Source organism: Rhinatrema bivittatum, chromosome 14 (genome assembly GCF_901001135.1).
Source record: "Rhinatrema bivittatum chromosome 14, aRhiBiv1.1, whole genome shotgun sequence".
NCBI lineage: Eukaryota > Metazoa > Chordata > Amphibia > Gymnophiona > Rhinatrematidae > Rhinatrema > Rhinatrema bivittatum.
Genome location: NC_042628.1, coordinates 18,146,042 through 18,167,991, shown reverse-complemented (window position 1 = coordinate 18,167,991; position 21,950 = coordinate 18,146,042). Strand labels below are relative to the sequence as shown.

The following is a 21,950-nucleotide window of genomic DNA, read 5'->3' as shown; positions in this document are numbered from 1 at the left end:
CAATAAAGGAAATCCTGCGCTTTTTCCTACCTGAAGGCTAGTCAAATAATTGTACAACACTATGGTTAAAGAACTATTCACAAGAACCAAATACAGTACCATTATTTCTCCATGGATGAGAAGCCCAAATAGCCCCACAGCTGGGTGATGTCATTTTCAACAATCCCTCCACCACATCCCCCATGTTTCCAAAAGCGTACAGAGAAACAATTACAAAGCCTCAGTCAAGAGCTGCAGCTTCTTCTAGAAGCAAAGGCAATTCAGCCAGTTCCTGAAAACCAGACAGGAAAAGGATTCTTGATTTCAAAAAAAGAAGACAGATCTGCTTTAGATCTCAAGAGTGTAAGAAGATAATTTTAGGCAGCTTAGCTAGATCCCCAGAAGACTTTGTGATGGATCAGAACAGGCTCTGAGGATTGATGATTATTGCATATAAGCTGAGTACAGGGATTGGATAAAGGCACAACACTCTCACCTTGTTTCTGAGACTCTTCGGCACCAGCTGATAAAGTGTTAAGACAACCCCAAAGACATCTGGTGTCTCTTAACAACTGACAAGATCAAAGACTAAGACATCTGGTATCTTTTAACACCTGGGAAAATAAAATACCAAAGGCTAGTACTGATACCAATGAGCTGATAAAGAGTTAAGACATTTTGGTGTCTCTTAACAAATGGGGAGATCAAAGGCTAGAACTGAACTACCTTCCTGGATGAAGTGCAAATTGAAACATCTAACTTGCAGAGAAAATAAGATATATAAAGCTGTGTGCACAACAGTGAGCAGTGAATGAGCCACGAACCAGCGAATAGTTTCTTTAAGTAGCGTTCCCAACGCCATACAGTCCTCCGTTTTCAAGAATACATAATTCCATAGCAGGGACGACCTATGAGGAGAGTACCCTTTGTATAATACCTTGTCTTTATTCTTATGATTGCAATCTTGATTAATCTACGTAATGCTTGCTGTGATGTGTGTTTAAAATGATATCTTTTGTGATAGTTTCTCTTTTCTGATTTCATTCTATATATTTACAACATTTAGTAAACTAAGTTTTGCTTTACCAGCTTGCGTGTAGAGTGTTATATGACATAATATAAAATATACCTCCATATGGCCACCACGCACACAGAGATTTGAACACTTACCTAAAGAAGAAAAAGCTCAAAATTAACTCCTAGGGTACAATCCTACCAATACCGCAAAAAGGGGACAGTAATTGTTTGCACAGGACAGCAAAAAAGCTAGCACTGGCCCTGCCTAAGATTCACCATCACCAATAACAAAGTGCTATCCTCTGGACTGACAACAGCACCAAAGGGTATTCACAAAATGCCTAACGGCAGTAGCTGCAGATTTTAGGAGACAAAACTTGCTAGCCTTTCCATACCAAGCACATCCTATGAGAACTCTGTAACAGATGCATACGTGGCAAGCCAAACTATGAGGTATCTGGGATTTGTAGTAAATTTTTAAAAAGTCAAGCTTGGCATTCATAAGCGCTCATCTTAATATGATTGAAAGAACTGCCTGTCTACCAATCCAGACAGCAAACAAAACACAACTGATGGCAAAGTCTCTGTATTAAAATAAATAAATAAATAAATACGGATAACCATGAAGTTATTGGGACATATGGCATCCTCTGGCCCATCTAAATATGAAACAGGATAACCGGCATCAGAAAAATTATTGGAATGAACATGTACAACCTCTCTCTCTCTCACAGAATCCCCAACATATTGCCATAAAATATTAATGACAGATGCCTCACGTTAAAGATGGGGGCCACACATGGATTCAGTTTACACACACACAACAAGAGTTGAGACTCCACATCACCCTGTTAGAATTAAGAGCTCTTCTCAATGGCTTATGACCGAGCCATAGCTGAAGAACAAAACACTTCAGGTCAGACAGACAATCAAGTAGCAACATTCTGTATAAATAAATAAAAATGAACAGGTTCCTCACAACTTTGCAGGGAAGCACTAGCAATCACGAGAGAGATACATATTTCAGCAATATATCTACCTGGGGAAGGTCAATATGCTTGCAGACAGATTAAGCCACCAGCTTCAGCTGTACGAATGGTCCTTTCACAAAGATACACTGGAAAAGCTTTTCCAACAACGGGGAATACCAGAAATAGGTCTCTTTGTATCTCCATACAATCACAAACTTCCACGTTATTATTCAAAAAGACCATCCAATGAAACGATAGCGAGGGATGCATTCTCTATTCAATGGGACAAGCACCTAATTATGTTTTCCCTCCAATTCCACTGAAAGCAAAAACAATTCAGTAAGTGAAAAAAAAAACAAAAACCAAAAAACTCAGTAACGATGATACTGATAGCACTGTACTGGCCACGTCAGAAGTGGTTTCCATGGCTCAATAGACTGGCAATATTTCCACCAAACTACCATTATTGCCAATACTTGACACAATACGAGGGATCAATCCTAAATTCAAATCTGCAGACACTAGCACCGACAGTCTTGATGTTGAAAACCAGCTAATCCAAAACCTACACAAGATATTAACAGAAGATATTAAAAAAACAAACAAAAGAAAAAATAAACAAACAACTTTCTCCTAGCAGCAAGAAAACATGCAACTCAAAAATCTTACTTATAAATGGAAGAGATTCACCAACTGGTGTAAAATTCAAAGAAAAGATGCCTTCACAGGCAGATACTAATGCTATTAAACTATTTTCTATATTTAAGTAATTCAGGTCTAAAAGCCAATTCAGTAAAAGTACACCTAAGTGCCATTGAAGCCTATCAGCAGCACATAAATTACTACTACTACTTAATATTTCTATAGAGCTACACAACATATGCAGCGCTGCACAAAAACACAAAAGGACAGTCCCTGCTCAATAGCGCTTAAAATCTAAGAGACTTGGGGTATTTCATAAAGCAAGACAATAGTTAAAAAGAAAAGAAAGTTAGTTAACAAGACTAAAAACAGACAATCAGGCATAAGATTTAAAAGCAGTTTCAAAAAGGTGGCTCTTTAGATGGGATTTAAACATGGCAGGAGAGGGAGCATGATGCATCAGTTCAGGAAGCCTATTCTAAGCACCGTGCAGCCAGGTGGAAAGCATAAAGTCTGGAATTGGCTGGTAGGGGCATCTGGGGTACATCAGGAACTTCACTCTACTATCTGTAGGGTATCTGTATGCAAAAGATTTCTATTCATGCAGTATTTTTACACTTTAGTTGTCTTTTGTGATCATTTTTCCTTACAAGTAAAGCTGCATAAATATGGCAAAAGAAATAAAATACTGAATATGATATAGTGGAAACTTTTCATCTCAGTAGGGCCCAAATTGTGTCTTTTCCCGGCCACTCTCCCCTCCTCAAAAATGGAATATCTAGGTGGCTCGTGGGACTAAGGGATGCCTTCCCCCAAAATACACACCCTCAGTCCTTCTTATTGGCCAGCAGGAACCATCACCTTAGTGGCAGCTGTCTTCCCTCCCTCCCTGAGCTTACACGCACCTCTGCACCATGCGTAGGCCCAACCAGCCCCGATGGACCGAGAAGCCTACACAGATATCCTGTGCCACAGCAACAGTCCTGGTAGATCTAATTTATCTCAGGATTTTAACTGAAGAAGCAAAAAACTTTGAATAGACCTGAACATGCCCCCGCCTCTTATGCAATCTGATCCCCAACATGACAAATGTTTAACATAACAAAAAGTATTCAAAGAAATAAAACTTTTTAAATAACATTTTCCTGATATAAACAGTGTTTATTTCTTTGTAAATTGACAGATGTAAAACTGTTGTATTCCAAATTTGCATTTTGAAGTGTTTCAGGGTGGACTTTCCTAATAATATTTAAGAGGAATTTCAGAGTACTTACTCCATATCTGTTCTCTTTGCTTGTTTGAAATTCAGACATTTTTAATTATTAAAAAAAAAAAACTGCCCTTTGACATAAATTAAGGAGAAATTTGTACCTGTTAATTTCTTTCCAGTCCAGTCGAGACAAGTGGGTTATGTCCCCTTACCAGCAGATGGAGGCAGAGAACACAGTTTTCCCTTGGTGACATCCTCGCCACTACTCAGAGGTGATGCAGCACAGGAACAACTCAGCACTTCTAGAACAAACGCACAGAACAGAACATAAACATTCTGACAGCGAACAAAAAAAGGAGGATAGGAGAGTAAAACAAACCAGAGGCTGACTGAAGGATCTACCCCTCTATAAGACTGACAAAGACTTCCTCCTCCTCAATTCAGCCCGGTTTCCCAGGAGGGTCCCTAGACTGTTGTAAGCAGGATTCATGGAAAGAAAATTAACGAGTAAAAACGTCTCCTTGCGTTTCATCATGCTATACCAGTGCACTCGAGACAAGTGGGAAGTACCGAAGCCCCTCTAGCTCCTCTTTACTTGTTTTTCAACTTTAGCTGGCCTTCAAGCCCAAGATGAAGCAGAAGGGGGCGGAGGGAGCGAGAGAAGCAAGTTAAGCAGGATCTTCTCTTCAGCACAGGATTCCTTCACTCCTCTAATCTTTTTTTCCTTTCAATACTTAAATTAAACTCCTCTGGTCTCACCGTGGGCTCGCTGTACTGGGCCTACCAGGTGCATAACCTTTAATCACTGCCAACCCCCCAAGAAAAATGGGGAGGCAGGACTTCGTGAAACTCCTTCTGCACCAGCAGTATTGTCCTACCATCTGTTGGGAGGCAAAGAACACAAAGCCTCTAAGTAGTGGTAAGGATGTCACCAAGGAAAACCGTGTTCGCTGCCTCCCTTTGCCGGCAGAGGGGCATGAGGGCGAAGGGGGTGAAATGGAAACAAAAATAAATGAAGGTCAACGAACTTTGACTGAAGATGAGCAACTTTTGTTCAAACACGTACCCACCTCAGGAGCGTGCTTTTATGCCTATCATAGCCCTGAGGCCACACAACAGCTTAACCCAAATTAAGAAGTCCTTCTTTCCAACTGCAGATAACCAGCCCTCTGTTCACTAGCTCGCCTCATTTTTACAAAGGTGGATTTATGTAATCAGCCTCGGGGGGAAAAAAGGTGGAACATGAAATGCTTATAAATAATGGCTGGTGAAAAATATTTTAAAAGAAACCTGGGAAACTACCAACAAATCATGAAAATATTAAGCAGAAAGAAACGGGCCCACATCCTTCTCCTAGAATCTGCATTGGTTTGAATTGTGAAAATGCACACGTTTGATTTGTCGGGCGAGTGAATCCAGTTTTCACAAGAATGCGGCCTGCTCTCAGAACTGTAATCTGCCCTGCTTGAATGTCAGCAAGGAAAACAGCAAAGCTGTTATGGTTTTTTAGTTCTGCTTCAAACAGAACGAAAATATTGCATGTCAGGCCTTCTCGTTCGCTGTGTCACTAATTTGAACATGGGATCACCATTACCAATCAAGAGAGAAAAGCAAGTGAAAAAAAAAAAAAAGTCTTAACAACAAAAATCTAGATAGCAATAAAAACAAACCAAAAAACCCACAAGGCAACCTTTATAACTGTTTTAAACTCACATATACAGTTTCAACTTTCTCAATAACAAAAAATGTAAAAACTTTAGATACACCATCAACATGTAAAATGTTGCACAATAAACTATGTACCAGTCTCCAAATGGTTTTATCATACAAGTCACAAAAAAGTTTCCCCCTGAAGAATTAGAACAAAAAAAAAGCTCTATTTTGCAAGCAGAATACAGTAATGCAATATATTATACCAAGCCTGGTTCAGTAGAAAAATCTCCATAGGACTCAAATGTCTACAGCTGCCACATGATAAACAAAAAATCTGAAAAGGAGTTTTGCCAGGAGAAGAGTCGTTCAGAGTCTAATGTTTAAACATACAGAAACTATAACAAACTGGAAGTTTTGCAAAACTTCATTTATTACTAATAATGTAGATTTTTTCCAACATAAAGTACTGTATTAACATATCCAAGCCATAGAGGCTTTCGTTTTGAATGGTTGAGTTTTCCAGAAACAGGGTATTAAATGGCCATAATATGCCCATTATCACCATCAACTAAAAACTATTAACATAAATACTGCTGCTGTGAGGACTGCAAAGTGAACAGCTATGTCAGCCAAATGCAAGCAATAAGGTACCACCATCACACGGAATTTATAAAAGTGTCCCATGTCTCTATTATTTATTTCTCTCTGTAGAACTGCTGGCAATACACTTGAGGGAATAATGGTGGAGTCAGAAAGTATGAAAACAGCTATGTTCGCAGATGACGCTCTACTATTTATCGATGAACCAGGGCTAGGGATCCAAATTATGAGAGACGTTTTTGAAATTTCAAAGATTTTCAGGACTAAAATTAAACATGGATATATCAGAGGCAAAGCCACACAGACATGGTCAGGAGAGTTCTCCTTTGAAACTGAAATATCTGGGTGTGTGTGGGTGCTAGGAGACCTTAATATTTTATATGCCTTTAATAAAAAAACCCCACACTTCTGAAACTGAAAATCAATTGAAGATATGGAGAGATCTGCCCCTCTCCTTATTGGTTTATGTGTTTTGTTAAAGAAATCCATATTGCCTAAGATTTTGTACAAGCTACGAATGCCACCCCGGTGGCTGATGTGGGATGATGTGGCAAAGTTAAGGACTTTTCTCACATTTATTTGGCATGGTAAGAATGCCAGGATAAGTTATCTAGGAGCAAGGAACAGGGTGGACTTGATTTGCCTAATTTGCAGTTACGTTATATGTTGCTTGCCAGTTGAGATTTTTATGGGAGTGGTATTCTGGAGATTATGCCAATTGTAGAGTGGGGCTCACGGAGGGTTTTGACTAGCCCTTGTTTTCCTCTCTATCTATTACACGTTGGAGGGGGCAAACTAGGCCGATTAATACAGGAGCTGTCATACTCGCACGGAAATGGTTTCGGGGATAGAAAGGAATAAAAAAATAAAATAAATGAAAGTGTCTTTCCTAATGCCATTAGTAGGTAACCAAGTTTGTACTAGGGATGAACATAAGTGTGTTTCATTTCTGTAAAGAAAATGGCTTGAAGTGTATAGTGCAACTATATAGTCCTGATAATATTACGCAAACTTTCACCAACCTGAAAAAATGTTCACTCTACAAGTGAGCCTGATCTTCAGGTTGAAAAAAAACAAACAAAAAACTGTTGGAGGATATGGGAAAGTAGGGGGAAAAGGAATTCTGTTGCATATTAGCACTTGTTTTGCAAAAACCACCACCCCTTTCCCATGTTGGAAGGTTTATGCAGGTTCTGGAGTGCAGCGTTTGTTGTGGATATACTACCTTAACTAAAATGCAATGTTACTTTTGTATTGCAAACAAGTGGAATATTGAGTCTACGGTGAAAGAAATGAAATTTAAATTGTTACACCATTCATATATTGATAATGTTAAGCGATATCACATGAAATTAGATACCACTCCGCTTGTCTTAAATGTAATGAGGGAAATGGTACCCAGGTACATAATTATTTCCTCTGTTGGACTATTATGGCTTTCTGGGTCAACATCTTTCAAGAAATATGGAAACGTACAGGAGTGTCGCTGCCCTTTACAGGGGAAACTTTGTTATTGGGAGACCTAGTTATGATTTCTGGGCTCACAAGTGGTTAGAAAAAAGTTGATCTATTTGGCTTTACAATTAGCTTGCACGTGCTTACTGGTCATATGGATTGAGAAGAACCCACCAGCGTTAATAAACTGGCAAATTAGAATGCACGCACTTATGCACATGAAAAATTTAGATATGCGGTTAACAAAACGTGTGGGTGATGCAGATTATGTATCCATGTGGAAGGCTTTTTTTGTCCTACTACCAACAGTCTCAGAACAGTGCAGAGGAACTAGGATACATATCAGATTAGACTGCCCCTAGATTATTGTGAACATTACAGTAGATGTTTGGGATGGATGTATACTACAGTGTCTGCTCTCTGGACAGCTCATATGTGAACTTGTTATCAAGAAATATGAATGGACAGTGATGGATGTGTGTGTAGTATTAAAGTCTATGGGGGATGTAAGGATGTTAAGATGTAGGTTGTTACTAGTTTGGGGTAGACCAAGGGAGACTTTTTTCAATACAACAATGTATACATTCGTAGTTTTGTCTCAGGCTATATTTGTTTTATGTTTGCTTTTTATCAATCATTGATATTCTGTATTTGCCCGTTCAGTTTTGTGTATCTCTTAGCACACATACCACAGAATTAAAATTATTTACAAAAAAAGTTATGCATAAAATATTTATTTTTTAGTTTCAAAATTTCTTATATGGATGTGTAAGGGGCAATCCTACTAACACTACTGTGTGTAAGAGGGATGGCATGGCAGTCTATTAATAGCTGTAACTAGCTGACCACAGCCTCACTCCCCGCTGGGCTTTAAAATATTAAAGCAATAGGAAGCCAAAAGGATCAGGAGGAAACTGCCAAGCCCAAAATAAATAAATCTGACACTTGGATGGTCTCAAAAAACCAGGAGTTGAGAAACTTGGCAGATATATTCTGAAATGTTCTGCCACTGTTCTTAAAATCTCTATCATAAAACACCAGAGGCTGCATTCAGACGAATAAGCCATTAGACAGACTGATGCCATGCAAGCGGCAACACTATCTGTGATTCAGAGGCAGCCACTTTACCGCCAGCCATATAAAAACCTTTTACTCTATTTTTGTAAATTAGAAAAAAAAATTAAAATTATTCTAACGCACCTATAGGTTTACAATACATCAAAATTTGCTGCTGATGGTTTCTCTTATTACATAAGTGCATCACTGCTTGCAGGTTTTGTTGTCAGAGCCTCTCGATTTGTGCGCCTTGTACCAAATACACATGCAATAAACACTCGTGTTGTAAGAAAATGTCAACAGCATATAGTATATTAAATGAACACAAATCCTGTGACAGTGCATAGTCACCTTCTAAACTGCAACAGTTTTAAGCAAGCAGCTCTCAAATTATAAAGATTTAACAAGTCACGCCTTCCAACCCCGCAACAATCAACCTTGATGCTCCTGCATTTGTCCACAACAGCGCTTCACCCTGCCCATCTGCAGCACTTTGGAAAGCAAAACACTATCAGCTACTATTAAGCAACATAAACAGCTCGTAAAGTTCATGAAATGTTAAAAATGTAAGAAGCTCCACACAAATGAAGCAAAAAAAAAAAAAAAAAAAAGACTTCTCTTTGAAAGAGAGCTGTGTAAAGCAGATCCATCGCAGCTTGACGGGCCGTGTGCTTTGGAGTCTTCCAGACTCTGTTGTTCTATTTCTCACGAGCATCGCCTGCACTTAAATTACAGTCCTGCTCCCGCAGCTCAGTTTTACTGCCCTCCTTCGGTTTCATCTCCGCCACCTTTTCTTCTGTTGTGGCCGTGGCTGATTTCTCCTGCATCTCCTCCTTGTTGCATTTAACCACCTCTTGCAGGTTATACTTTCTGAACAGTACGTAGTCTTTCACCACACTCAGGCAACACACAGTTTTTATAATTTCCACCACGATGGTGTACTCTGGATTACTAAGATCCACTTTGTTTTCTGGATTTAGGTTTCCTACAATTCCTACAAAAGGAAAAGCAGTTTATTACGATAGGTTAGGCTTATATTAGTCATCTCTGCCTCCCGCTAGATGAAAGGGATAGAGATAAATCATGGCCCGATTTGGAAACAAATATCCCAGGAGCTACCAAAGGAAACTTCAAAACTGAGAGGCCAAAACTTTGAGAAAATGGAGATTAATTATTTTTCTATACTTTTAAAAAGTAAAAAAAAATATATGGATCCATTTACAGAGGTTATAGTTCTATCTATACCTCAATTCCACATTTTTATGTGTAACTTGAAAGATAGTTGAGGAGTAGTCCTCACAATTTTGCTGAATAGGTGCTTAAGGGTTACAAGTTCTGGGATGTGGAACTGCATAAGAGTTATGAATATTTGTAAACTATAAAACTATCATACTGTGGGTACATTTTTTTAAACAGCAAGTATAATTTTCTATAAAATCTCAGATTATACAGTAACCAATGCACAATAAAGGGATTCACCAATGACATACCTGTTTTATATAAACTTTATATCCTAATAAATCTATTTCAAATTGTCATACAAATTACACAGACATATAAGCACATGATTATGCAGTCTCAGGCACAGTCCTGCTCCTTAGAAGAATGTTCTATACCTGCTAATTCTTTAATGACTTCTTCTCTACTCATATGGCTGTTGTTACGTGCTTTGTACACAATCTGGAACGTCCCCTTGTTGGGCGTTTTAAACCAGGGCTCAAAGAAGGTTTCTGCATATTTCTTCATATCCTCCAAGAAAGCCTTGCATGTGCCAGAGAAGGGGAGCATTCGCAAAATAACTCTCGCTTTCTTCTTCTTAGTGGTGTACATGTCTTGTAAAATATGATGAACCAACTTCTCAGGTTCTGCAAAAAGCATAAAAACAGAACACAAAGTTGAACAGCTTGTATTTATGAAAACAAATCTAACTTTGTATATCATATTACCACCAACCCTTATCTGAAGAAGGGACCTATATAGTCCTGAAAGCTTATGTGCAACTTCTTATTTATGTATTAAAATTCTTATAGTCCCCTTGTGTCGAACAAATTGTACTAAGCAGATAACATAAAAACACATACACATTAATAAAGCAAAAAAATGGACATAACTTTGGGTAATTCCTGCACTAACTAAACAATCCCAGATAAGAATATTTCAGTATTTTTTAAGTGGTTTATCATCTGAGTTTAGTCAAATGCAGATCTCTTACCTTTGCCATTCACATTATGAGATTATATGCTGTTCCTAAGGACCGGAACAATTCTGTCTACTAGGTCGACCAGATGCCTAAAATTTAGGACCTGGAACCCAATGGGAGAGTTTCGGTGGGGCCTAGACCTAGGAGAATTGTACCAACTACTGGCAGTGGAGTCCTATTGCTGTGGCCAGGGGTAGAAATTTGAAGAGAGGTGCGACTAAAAAATTGGATCAAGGAAGAGTGCTTGATGTGATCTACTTGGATTTCAGCAAAGCTTTTGATTTGGTCCCGCATAGGAGGCTTATGAATAAAATAAGAAGCTTGGGAGTGAGCGCCAAGGTGGTGGCGTGGATTATAAATTGGTTGAACAGAGAGCCATGTTAAGTGGAGTGCCATTGGGGGATCGGTATTGAGACCAGTTCTGTTCAATATCTTTGTGAGCAACACTGCGGAAGGGATAGAAGGTAAAGTTTGTCTATTTTTGGATGATACAGAGATCTGCAACAGAGTGGACACGCTTGAAGGAGTAGAGAGAATGAAAAGCGATTTAAGAAAGCTTGAAGAGCAGTCAAAGATTTTCCGAGTCATGCATCTGGGATGTGGTAATCCAAAAGAGCTGAATGTGATTGGGGGGGTGGGGACTGATGTGCACGGACCTTGATAGTATGGTAATCTGAAGATGGCGAAGCTATGTGACAGCTAAAGCCAGAAGAATGCTGGGCTGCATAGAGAGAGGAATAACCAGTAAGAAAAAGGAGGTGATGATGTCCTTGGTGAGGCCTCACCTGGAGTACTGGTTTTGGTTCTAGAGCCCATATCTCAAAAAATATAGACACAGGATGGAGGCAGTCCAGAGAAGGGCAACCAAAATGGTGTGGGGTCAGTATCAGAAGACCTATGAGGAGAGACTGAAGGATCTGAATATGTACACCTTGGAGGAGAGGAGGTGCAGGGGAGATATGATACAGACATTTGGATACCTAAAAAGTTTTAATGATGCATGGACTTCAAACCTTTTCCGTTGGAAAGAAAACAACAGAACTAGGGGATCATGAAATGAAAACTCCTGGTGGGACGACTCAGAACCAACATCAGGAAATATTTCTTCACAGAGAGGATGGTGGATGCGTGGAATGCCCTTCCAGAAGAAGTGATGAAGACGAAAAAAGTCAAAGACTGCAAAAGGGAGTGGCTCCAGAGGGACCACACTTCTAAGCATAAGAAGATAATTCTGTCTCAATGCTGGTGCAATCTCTAGCTTTTCTGCTAAGCCTGTTAACACTTGTGATGGTTATTATCAACCCGCGATGGTGGTTTCAGGGATGTGGACACTTGTCTACTGGGAACCGGGCTGACATCACCAATTCATTTCACATAGGCTACCTTTAGAGGTCCCTCTTGCACTACGCCAGATCTGAACTGGCAATCTAGTAGTAGAAGGCTCTGAATCATCCAAGCCCCCTATTACAATAATATTTGAAATAAAGCAGTAGCTCCAAAACTGGGGACATACTTTAGAATTGGTTCAAAACCAAGAAATTTAGTGTAAAATCAAATCACTTTAAATCCCAGATATATACATTTCTTCTCTAACTTTAGTTCTACATCATTACCAGAATAAATCATTTCTTTCCACATGAGATCATAACAGTCAAAAGCTCCATTATGTTTAGAAGACATTAAACTACAATCAGATTTCTAAATCACACAATATTTAGGGGCTTCATTATCTAACTGACCTGTAGGTAATCTTAGACCAATTTTTGGGGACTCTGCTCACAGCCCAAGATTGTGTGCTCATGTGGAAACACAATTTTAAACTAGAACAGCTATCCATGGTCACAAAAAAAAAAACCAAAATTAGCATTAGCCTGTTTAAATCAAGTTTGAGACTTCTAGGCAGAGTAAAGAATTTCTATTCCACCTCTCAGTAGCAGTGACATTTATATATTTGACTTATATTCCACCTTTCAGGTACTTGATACCTGATTACATTCATGTACTGTAGGAATTTCAGAGGCTTTACAATCTAAGAGCCTCATGTATTAAGCATTTTTCTCACAGATACAGAATGAGAGAAAAGCCTTAATAAATCAGACCCTGAAGCAATGGAAGTATGTGACTTGCCCAAGGTGGGCAAGTGCTGTAGGGGGCCCCCCCTTGCAGACACTGCCAGATCGGTGGGAGCTGGATCCTTTTCCTCTGCTCTGGAAGACCTTAATTTACACTAATCCCACTGCTTTGTAGTCATATGCTCTGCCTACACTGCCAGCCTAACAGGAAAAAAAGAAGGCACGCGCTAGAAATTACAAGGCATCAGCTTCTTTTAAGATAGCCGTGTCTCCCTCTCAAATCAAAAGAACTGTCTACGTGTAAACAAAACATCCTCACTACAGTACGGAAAAAGAAACAACAGAAATCCCTTAGTTAAAAACAAATAAGCTAAAATACAATAACCTGCATCCCTTAATTTTCCCTCTGTTCTGTAACGGGTTTGTCTAAAACTGAAAGAAGAGGTATCAACTTCAAACAGGAAAAATTAGAAGTAATCTGGTACCAATATTCCCAGGCTCTAAACCGTGGATAAGTGGCACAGTTAATGCTATGATGTGGCTCCAACATACCAGTCTATTCACATATCGCCACCACCACCATCTACTTCACAAAAGGCTGCTGGTAGTTGTTAAAAGCACAAGATGAAGAGCACATGACAGAGACATTAATAGCCTCTCCACACAAAAACATGCTTTGTTAGATGTATTATTTGATAGCGTGTGGCTTAATTATATCCTCACCCACACTGAGAGTCCTAATAAAGACCACATTATTAGCACCACTCTCAACAGACTGGAATCTCCTCAGGTTCTTTTCCGTTGATGTGCGAATCTCATCAACTTCTTTCTTCAGAGCAGTTTCAACATCATCCTCCTCATCACTTTCCGAAGAGTGGTCATCTTCTTCTGTAAACTATTGGCACAAAGGAAAAGGCACATCCTAATTTCTAATTCTTAGCATTTATTTATATAAAATGTATGAATCGTTTGCCAGTTTTCACAATGAAATCTTTCAAAGTGATGTAATTGTTATAAAAAAGAACAGCAACACAATCTTAAAAAACAAAAATATAACATCAAAATATTTATTTTTATTTATTTATTTAGGTTTTTTATATACCGGCATTCATGAACAAGTCACATCATGCTGGTTTACATAGAAACAAGGGGTGCATAGAACAGTAGAACTAAACTTGTGCAATATAAAATAACTCATGAACCATGGTAATTAATTATCTCATTAAAACTTCATACTCGTCTTCTCTGTGCAACCAAAACATTAGCGTCTTCTCATGTCTGTGATGGTCATGTCACTTGGCCTGCATATTTTTTCACTTTCAATATGGTGAAGGCAAACCACATAAAGCATGGTTACAATATAAACACACATACCTTGTCATGTTACTACCTGCACTTTATATGTGGTTAAAGCACATGGCTAACAGTACAAACAGATACATAGAGCAAAACACAATGATAATGTAATCATGTACCCAGCCCAAAGGATATTTTTTAAATATACAAGTAAAAAACACTATCACAACAAACACACACACATGAAGAGGATGACAAAAATAAACTAAATCACTCAAGTCAGGAAAAATCAAAACAAAATCCAATAACCTCTTATTATCCATTTCATGCCTTGGTCTACCGAAACAGCTTTTAACCCAAAATATCAAACTTTTATTCACAGAAATATCCTACTGAATCAAGCCATGTTCTACTGAAACCACATTTAACCCAGAATGTCAAGTTTCTTATGTATATAAATACTCATAAGAGAAAACCTCTCTCAAAGCTAATCATTGTTTGTTAAATTATTCTCCCCTTGTTATGTTCTCCCAGTTAACTCACCCTGTTACAACGTAAGCAACACAACACGTTCCATGTAAACCTGCGTGATAACATATGTTGAATGTCTGTATATAAAAATAACTAAATAAAACAATACTTTTCTAAATGAGGCAAAGGATCTCCTGCTAATAAATGGTGCTGTTCTATTTCCTGCTATAAGCAATGTTGTACAGAGCTCCCAAAGCAAAGGCACTTAGGCATCAGATCCTAACCACTTTACAACAGATGCACGCCCCATAGACTCGTTTTGTCATGTATGTTTGTCTTAGACTGTAAACTCCATGGACTGTCTATGTGTATCTGTACAGGTCTACATATGTCTAAAAATGGTAAAACAGACCAGTGTTCAACCAGCTTTCTGAGCATGCCTGATGGCCTCCGTTCAGTTTTATTTATACCAGTGGACCAGGAGCAAGGAGAGAAAGTTAGGACTCAGCAGAATTTCACAAGATATAATGACAGGAATCCTTAAACCAAAAAATTTTGAAAACCACCAATATAGACTAGAGATGTGAATCACTTTTTGTGTTTGTATCGTTCTTCGTTTTTCGGCTGCCACGGGGAAATTTTTTTTTTTTTGCGGTTCGGGTCTTTTTTTTTTTCATGAAAAATCGTTGTTTGAGTTAGTGCTCGCTAACTCCCCGTTAGTGCGCATTACAAAAACCGTTAGATTTTGTCACTTCTTGTTAGTTATTGTTAGCGCGAACTAACGGGGAGTTAGCGCGCACTAATCCGAAAAACGATTTTTCGCGAAAAACAGGAAAATCCCGATCGTTTTTTGGGCTCCACGAAACATGCCGAATTGGACAATTTCGTTGAAATTTTCCAATTCGGCAAAAACGAATGCACATCTCTAATATAGACTACAGCGAGAACACAATGTCACTGGCTACCACGCCAGTCCAAAAATTCACAATGCTTTAGACAGTGTCTCAAAACAGTCTCTCCGATAATCCCAAACAAATGCTGCCAAAGCTAAGGCTGTTAGTGCTGCTCTACAGGGCTCCCGAATGGTGGAATGAAAACGTAGCCAATGCAGGGGAAGTCAATATCTGAGGCTCACCCCACTGTCTATGTTGATGCTGTTGCTTCCAATACTCGTAATACATGCAGAAACAGAGTCCCGACGTCGGACAATGTTTCATTGGTGCCTGAGTCAGTGGAAGATGAGGCAAAAGCTTTTATAAACACAAAGTACATCCAGCCTGTCACAAAATTTGAAAACACTTTGCACAAAATTCTCTGTAGCCAGGTCACAAGCAATGTGCATTATACAATATGAACTTTCATTCATTATACATCTTGTATTTCTTCTGACCTACCTAGCCAAAAAGAATTTGTCAGCAACTTTCAGAACTGTACTTCAACTACTCATTTTCTCCAACATCGACTACTGTAACTCTCTACTACTTGGCCTACCGTTCTCCAACATCAGACCACTCCAAATCCTACAAAACACAGCTGCCAGAATAGAATCCTAACAGGTACAAAAAAACAAACATATAACAACTATCCTCATATCCCTGCACTGGCTCCCAATAAAATTCCAAATTGAATACAAGACACTGACCCTCACAAACAAACTAATACATAAAGAGCAATCAAACTGATCAGCCATAAACATCAGCCTTCACAAACCTCAACGAAACCTACGATCAAACAACAAAGGCCTCCTGAAAACTGCCTCCGTCCGTTCAGCACAGCTCACAACAACCCGAGAAAGCGCATTCTTCCTCGTCAGCCCCAAAATATGGCACAACACTTCCGACCGAACTAAGAATGCAACCCAACTTAAAATCATTCAAGAAAGATCTAAAAACCTGGCTGTTCATCAAAGCATACAAAGACACCCAAGATCAACCCAACAGCCCCGTCACAACTGACCTATCCGGGCACAAACATGCCCATATCCCTCAGACAACATAACTACCTGAACACTTAATTTTTGCCAACTGTAAACATAACTACTCCACTCAGTTATTAATTGCTACCTTAATGTTACCTCGCTCTGTCCTTTTCCTGACTTTACTTTTACCTGACTGTACCTGTTCCCATCTGTAACTTTTACCTGACTATGATTATGATCTTTGTACTTCCCATTTAAATTATCTTTCTCCGATTGAAACTTGTAAACCGTTATGATGGCGAAACCGAATGACGGTATATAAAACTCGATACATAAATAAATAAACACATCAAAGCATGTCTAGAATTTGCCAGAAAGCATCAGAGTGACCCAGCTAAACTGCTGGTTAAGGTTTTGTGGTCACATGAGACAAAAATGAAACTTTTTGGACAAAATGCAAAACACTATGTGTGAAACAAGTCTAACACTGCCCATTCCTCTACAAACACCATCCCAACAGTAAAACATGGGGGTGGCAGCATGTTGTGGGGATGCTTTTCCTCAGCGGGGGCTGGCATCTTGTTATAAAACTGAAGAACGGATAGATGATGCAATATGCAGGGAGATACTGCAAGACAACCTGCTTCAGTCTGCTAAAACACTAAAACATGGGAAAAGTTCACCTTTCATCAGGACAATGATCCCAAGCACAAGGCCAAAAAGCAGCTCAGGCTGATCAAAAAAAGGTGAATGATCTACAATGGCCAAAGTCAAAGTCCAGATCTCAAGCCAATCAAGAATCTGTGGCACTATTTGAAAATTACAGTCCGTAAGCATCATCCAACCAACCTGAACAACCCGGAGTAAATATGCCAGGAAGAAATGGACAAAAATCACTCCCAAACAGTGTGCAAGGCTAGAAAAATGTATCCCAACAGACTTAAAGCTGTTATTGCAGCAAAAGATGGTTATACCAAGTACTAGTCTGAAGGGGTTGAATTCTTATGCAAGCAGCATTTTTCAGTGTTTAATTTTATTTTTTTTAAAATGCAGAGAAATTATGAATTGTGACCTTTAAAATCTAAGAGCATACTGGTTTTCAATAAACATACTATTGAACAATCTGTGTGTCTTTGTAATCTACACAAATCTGCTGACTTTTTAAGTGGTCGAATACTTTTGCAAGCCACTGTGTACTGTATATGCCAAGGCTAGAGGGTCTTTCAACATCCCCACCAGTCTCTCTCAGCCCCCTCTGGTTCCCCCCCCAGTCTGTCTCTCTCAAACCCTTCCCACCAATTTCTTTCAACCCCTTCCCCACCATCCCCTTCACTCTCCCCCCCCCATCCCCTTCCAGTCTCTCTCTTACTCGCAGTGCATCAATCCAGTGGCAGGCACCAGCTCTTCCTCCTCCGGGCAAACGAGGACAACCTCCTCAGCTCATACTATGCAGGCCAATGGCACCACCTCTGCTGGCATTCAAAGAGTCACCATGTGCAGCTCACAAGGCTAATTGCCCTGGTGACTGCAACTACTGTAGCACCTTTGATCTCTCTTTGAGTATCTGTGGAAACTCTGCATAGTAAATCAGACTAACTGCAGTCAGGATAACCCACATTTGCTTTCGGAGCTCTGTATAACTTTGTGTTTAGTACAAGAATATAAGAAGTGACATGGGGGGAGGGGGGGGGGGAACAGTCCAGAGAAAAATAATGAAAATGGTGGGGGTCTGCACTGAAAGACTTATGAGCGATTTATATGTATAACCTGGATAGAAGGGACAGGGAAGATAGGATACAGACTTTCTAATTCTTTGAAGGTGTGAATGATGCATAAAAATCAAATCTTTTCCAATGGAAAAGAAGCTGTAGAACTAGGTGTCATGATTGGAAACTCCAAGAAGATAGACTCGGAAGCAATGCCAGGAAATATTTCTTAACGGAAAGTGTGGTGGATGCATGGAATGCCCTCCCAGAAGAGGTGGTGAGGACAAGAATAGTGATGGAATTCAAAAGGTTAATGGCAATGAAGAAAAAGGGTAACGTTGCTAGCTTTAGATGTAACATTACTAAGTGGGGGTAACCTGCATGCAGTAGCAGTTATTACCCTTAACAGAAAAAATGGGAAGGGGAGAAAGAGCGGGAGAAGGTGAGGGTATCTGCATGGAGCAACAAATTACCACCCAGGCAACTCACTGGGCAGACTGGATGGGCCATTTGGGTCTTTATCTGCCATTATTTATTATGTTTTTATTTATTTATTTATTTGAAACTTTTATATACCGGTATTAGTATGCATACATCATACCGGTTCATTATATCATTATGACATTCTGAGTCAGACTAATGGCTCACTGAGCCCAGTATTCCTTTTCCAACAAAGGCCAGTCTGGATTACCTGGGAAACCAGCAGATCCTATTGAGATCCCCTTCCTGTCACCCTCTACTAGATGCAGGAGATGGCAGAACATTACAACTGGTGCGGTAGCACTTACTGTTTATTGGCAGAAGATCCTTTGCCCTAATAAAGAAAGTGTTGGATTCTGTTTTTATTTTTTCTGACTTCATAGTGATACAGGTTTATCATCATTTCCCTCTCTTTGTGTGCTTGTGGTGACATTGTTTATTTGTATATTTATAAATTATTCTTTAGACTGTGTATATGTTCACAAATCTGCAGCCTGTTTTAAAGTAATGTAATGTTTCTCTGAAACCCTTAAGCAAATGTTTTAATACAAGCGCTTAAAGAAACTGACTAAGCGAGATATAAAAGCATTTTTGCTTTTGGCATCCATTACCACTTGTTTGTTTTTATATCCCCTTCTGGCAAGTTCTTATTTTCACCATAGGGAACTATTTTTTTGTTTTGGTTTTTATCCTACTTTCGAATGCTTATTAGATCATCATATCTGTTACCTCCATATATATCCCCCCCCTACCACAACCAATAACGTTTATGTTTAGTATCTTATTCATGTTGCAGACATGGTGATCCTGACCGGGGGGGGGGGTATACTTTTTATCGGGATTAGGCTTGCAGGTATATATTACTGAAAATAGGCTTCTTGCTCTGGTTACATAGTGATATTATCATCCCTTATCTTCATCAAATGTCTGCAGGTGTACATCGCATATACTCTGCTGTAACGTTAGGCTTAAACTTTCAGGGAAAGACTGGCAGCCAGGCGTCCTCTTTGTTAAGCACCCGTAACTCCTTAAAGTCACTTAATACAACAAACAAACAAACACAAACGAGGTTGTTGATAAGGGGCATAAATTGATTGGGGGGGGGGGGCGCACAAGAGGCGCCGAGGTGTCTCGTGGGCTGGCAATAAAGTGAAAAAACCCTGAACCTGGCAGGCTGCGGCCCGTCCCGTACCTTCTCCGGCCCGTACAGCCGGTCCGCGTACTCGTTCAGCAGGCTGTACGCCTCGCCCACGCACTTGCGCTCGTTCATGTTGCAGGTGATGAGGATGCCCTGCATGCCCACCTCCAGCTGCTTGGAGCCCTTCTGCCTCTTGGCAAAGCCCCCAAACTGCGCCTTCTCCCTCTTCTTCCCCTTCTGCTGCTGCTGCTCGGAGCTCATGGCCAGAGGTGCGGGGGGCGGGCAACGAGAACAACTTCCAAACGTCGGCCGCGCGCGGCAGGGCGAGGGGCAGCTCGGGCCGGTGGCTACCGCATCTCCCACCCGCGGCTTCGTTGCAGCGCCTCTCACACTGCTGGCTGTTGTTATTTAATTTAATTTTTTTTTAAAACCAGCGCGTCCAAGGCTTTCAGCGGCCGCCAACTATGAGGGAGTCCCGAAAGCCCAGCGCGTCCTGCAGCAGGCCCGAAGCCTTACCGAAGCGGGGAGGAACAAGATGGCGGCGGAGGGGGCGGGGCGGGGCGTGCCGAGGCCGCTCAGCCGCGCGCCGCCTTCACGCGCGGCCGCTTTCCCCAGCCTGGCCTTATTTTATTTACATGCACTTGCCAGACTTTCCTGGTCGCTCAAATGCTGCACTTCTCCCGCTGCGGGTCCGCCGCCGTCCCTTCTTGCTCCGGTGAAGGCCTTGCAAGCGCTCGCCCATAGTTACGGTAGTTCGGGTTTCTGTAACTCCTCCGATCTCTTATGGGCGTAAATCGGTTTGTTGTTTTTTTTGTTTTTGTTTTTTTTTTTTTTTAAATCATCAGAGGAGGGGACTGTGCGGAGAAAAATTACATTAGAAACTTGATTATGTGAGGCCGTTTCCTGCACTTGCAGTAGGCATTTGGGAACGGTGAAAGCGTTTAAAGTGCATTCTTTGCTCCGGGGGAATTCTGCGCACATAATTTTAAAATTCTGCAAACTTTATATTGGTCAAAATAGCACTATATATATATATATATATATATCTCACAGTCTTTCAGTAATCAACTTAAAATGTATTCAAAGATGCAGTTTTAAATATTTTCAGGCCAGTGCAATAATGGCGCACGTAAAAATGGCGCTCCTAATGTGTGCCGATCCACCTCTCCATGGTGCCCGATCTAATATTTAAGGCCTGGATTGATAATTCCTCGCAGAATGATGAATCCTGTGGGGGGGGGGGGGGGTTGGGCCTGCGAAAGTCCGCAGCCTTCGCACCACAGCAGTGCGCCGGCTGCCAACTTTCACACCAAATAGCGCCACCGCCGACGATAATGTTAGTAACCTTGCTGCGTTGCAAGGGTTCATTGGCTGAGCGATAATTATCAGTGAAGACACCGCCAACTCCTCCCCTCCCCCTTATTTGCATTCTGTTGCTTGCGAAAAGGCCCTTTTCGCATACGGATAAATGAACCCCTAAAATAGCTGCTCTGGTACCAAAGGACGTGCCAGGGTAAATGATGTGTCCTTAGCGCCTCCTCGGTATCAGGCACCTAGGAAAGATGGCTCTCACCCCTGGTTAGGAAATGGACGCACCATACAATTCGCCATTTTCTACCGTTACCAGCACAATATGTGCCCACAGTATTACACATGGCCTGGACCGTGTATATTGAGCTCCCCGACATTTTTTTTCATGATTCCACTTTCTGTGGTCCCTCCTACTTAGAATCGCCACAATACTAACTAGCTAGGTTCACAGCAGGAATTTTGTTTTTTTATAATGCTTTTACGCCAGCCCTGTGCTATCGTAAAATTTGCTGCATTGCAAGGGTTCATTGGCTGAGCGAGAAAAGTTTTGCATCAAAGGGACTGGCTAATAGTCTCATCTACTTGTACTTTGATGAGTGCTATTAGTTACATGCTCGATTGTATGAGCTAATCCCCATTTTGCATCGGGGATTAGGTACATGCACCCAAAATGCATATCCAGTCTCGTGTTGAGCCGTGCGCTGGCTGCAGCGCACGGTATTGCATCAACCTATTTAAGCAGATTTCCCCTAGAAGTATACTGTAGGAGTGGCCC

The 21,950-nt window shown here is 40.4% G+C and overlaps 1 protein-coding gene across 1 annotated transcript; it reads right to left on the bottom strand.

Annotated features, from left to right (window-relative positions):
• Positions 1-5,493: 5,493 nt before the first annotated feature.
• Positions 5,494-20,585, bottom strand: THUMPD1 (THUMP domain containing 1). The gene is made up of 4 exons (XM_029576688.1): positions 19,919-20,585; positions 13,579-13,750; positions 10,200-10,448; positions 5,494-9,577 (listed from the first exon to the last, which is right to left on the bottom strand). The coding sequence occupies exons 1-4, from the start codon at positions 20,123-20,125 to the stop codon at positions 9,282-9,284; spliced, it is 924 nt and encodes a 307-aa protein (XP_029432548.1). The 5' UTR covers positions 20,126-20,585; the 3' UTR covers positions 5,494-9,281.
• Between the last annotated feature and the right edge of the window lie 1,365 nt (positions 20,586-21,950).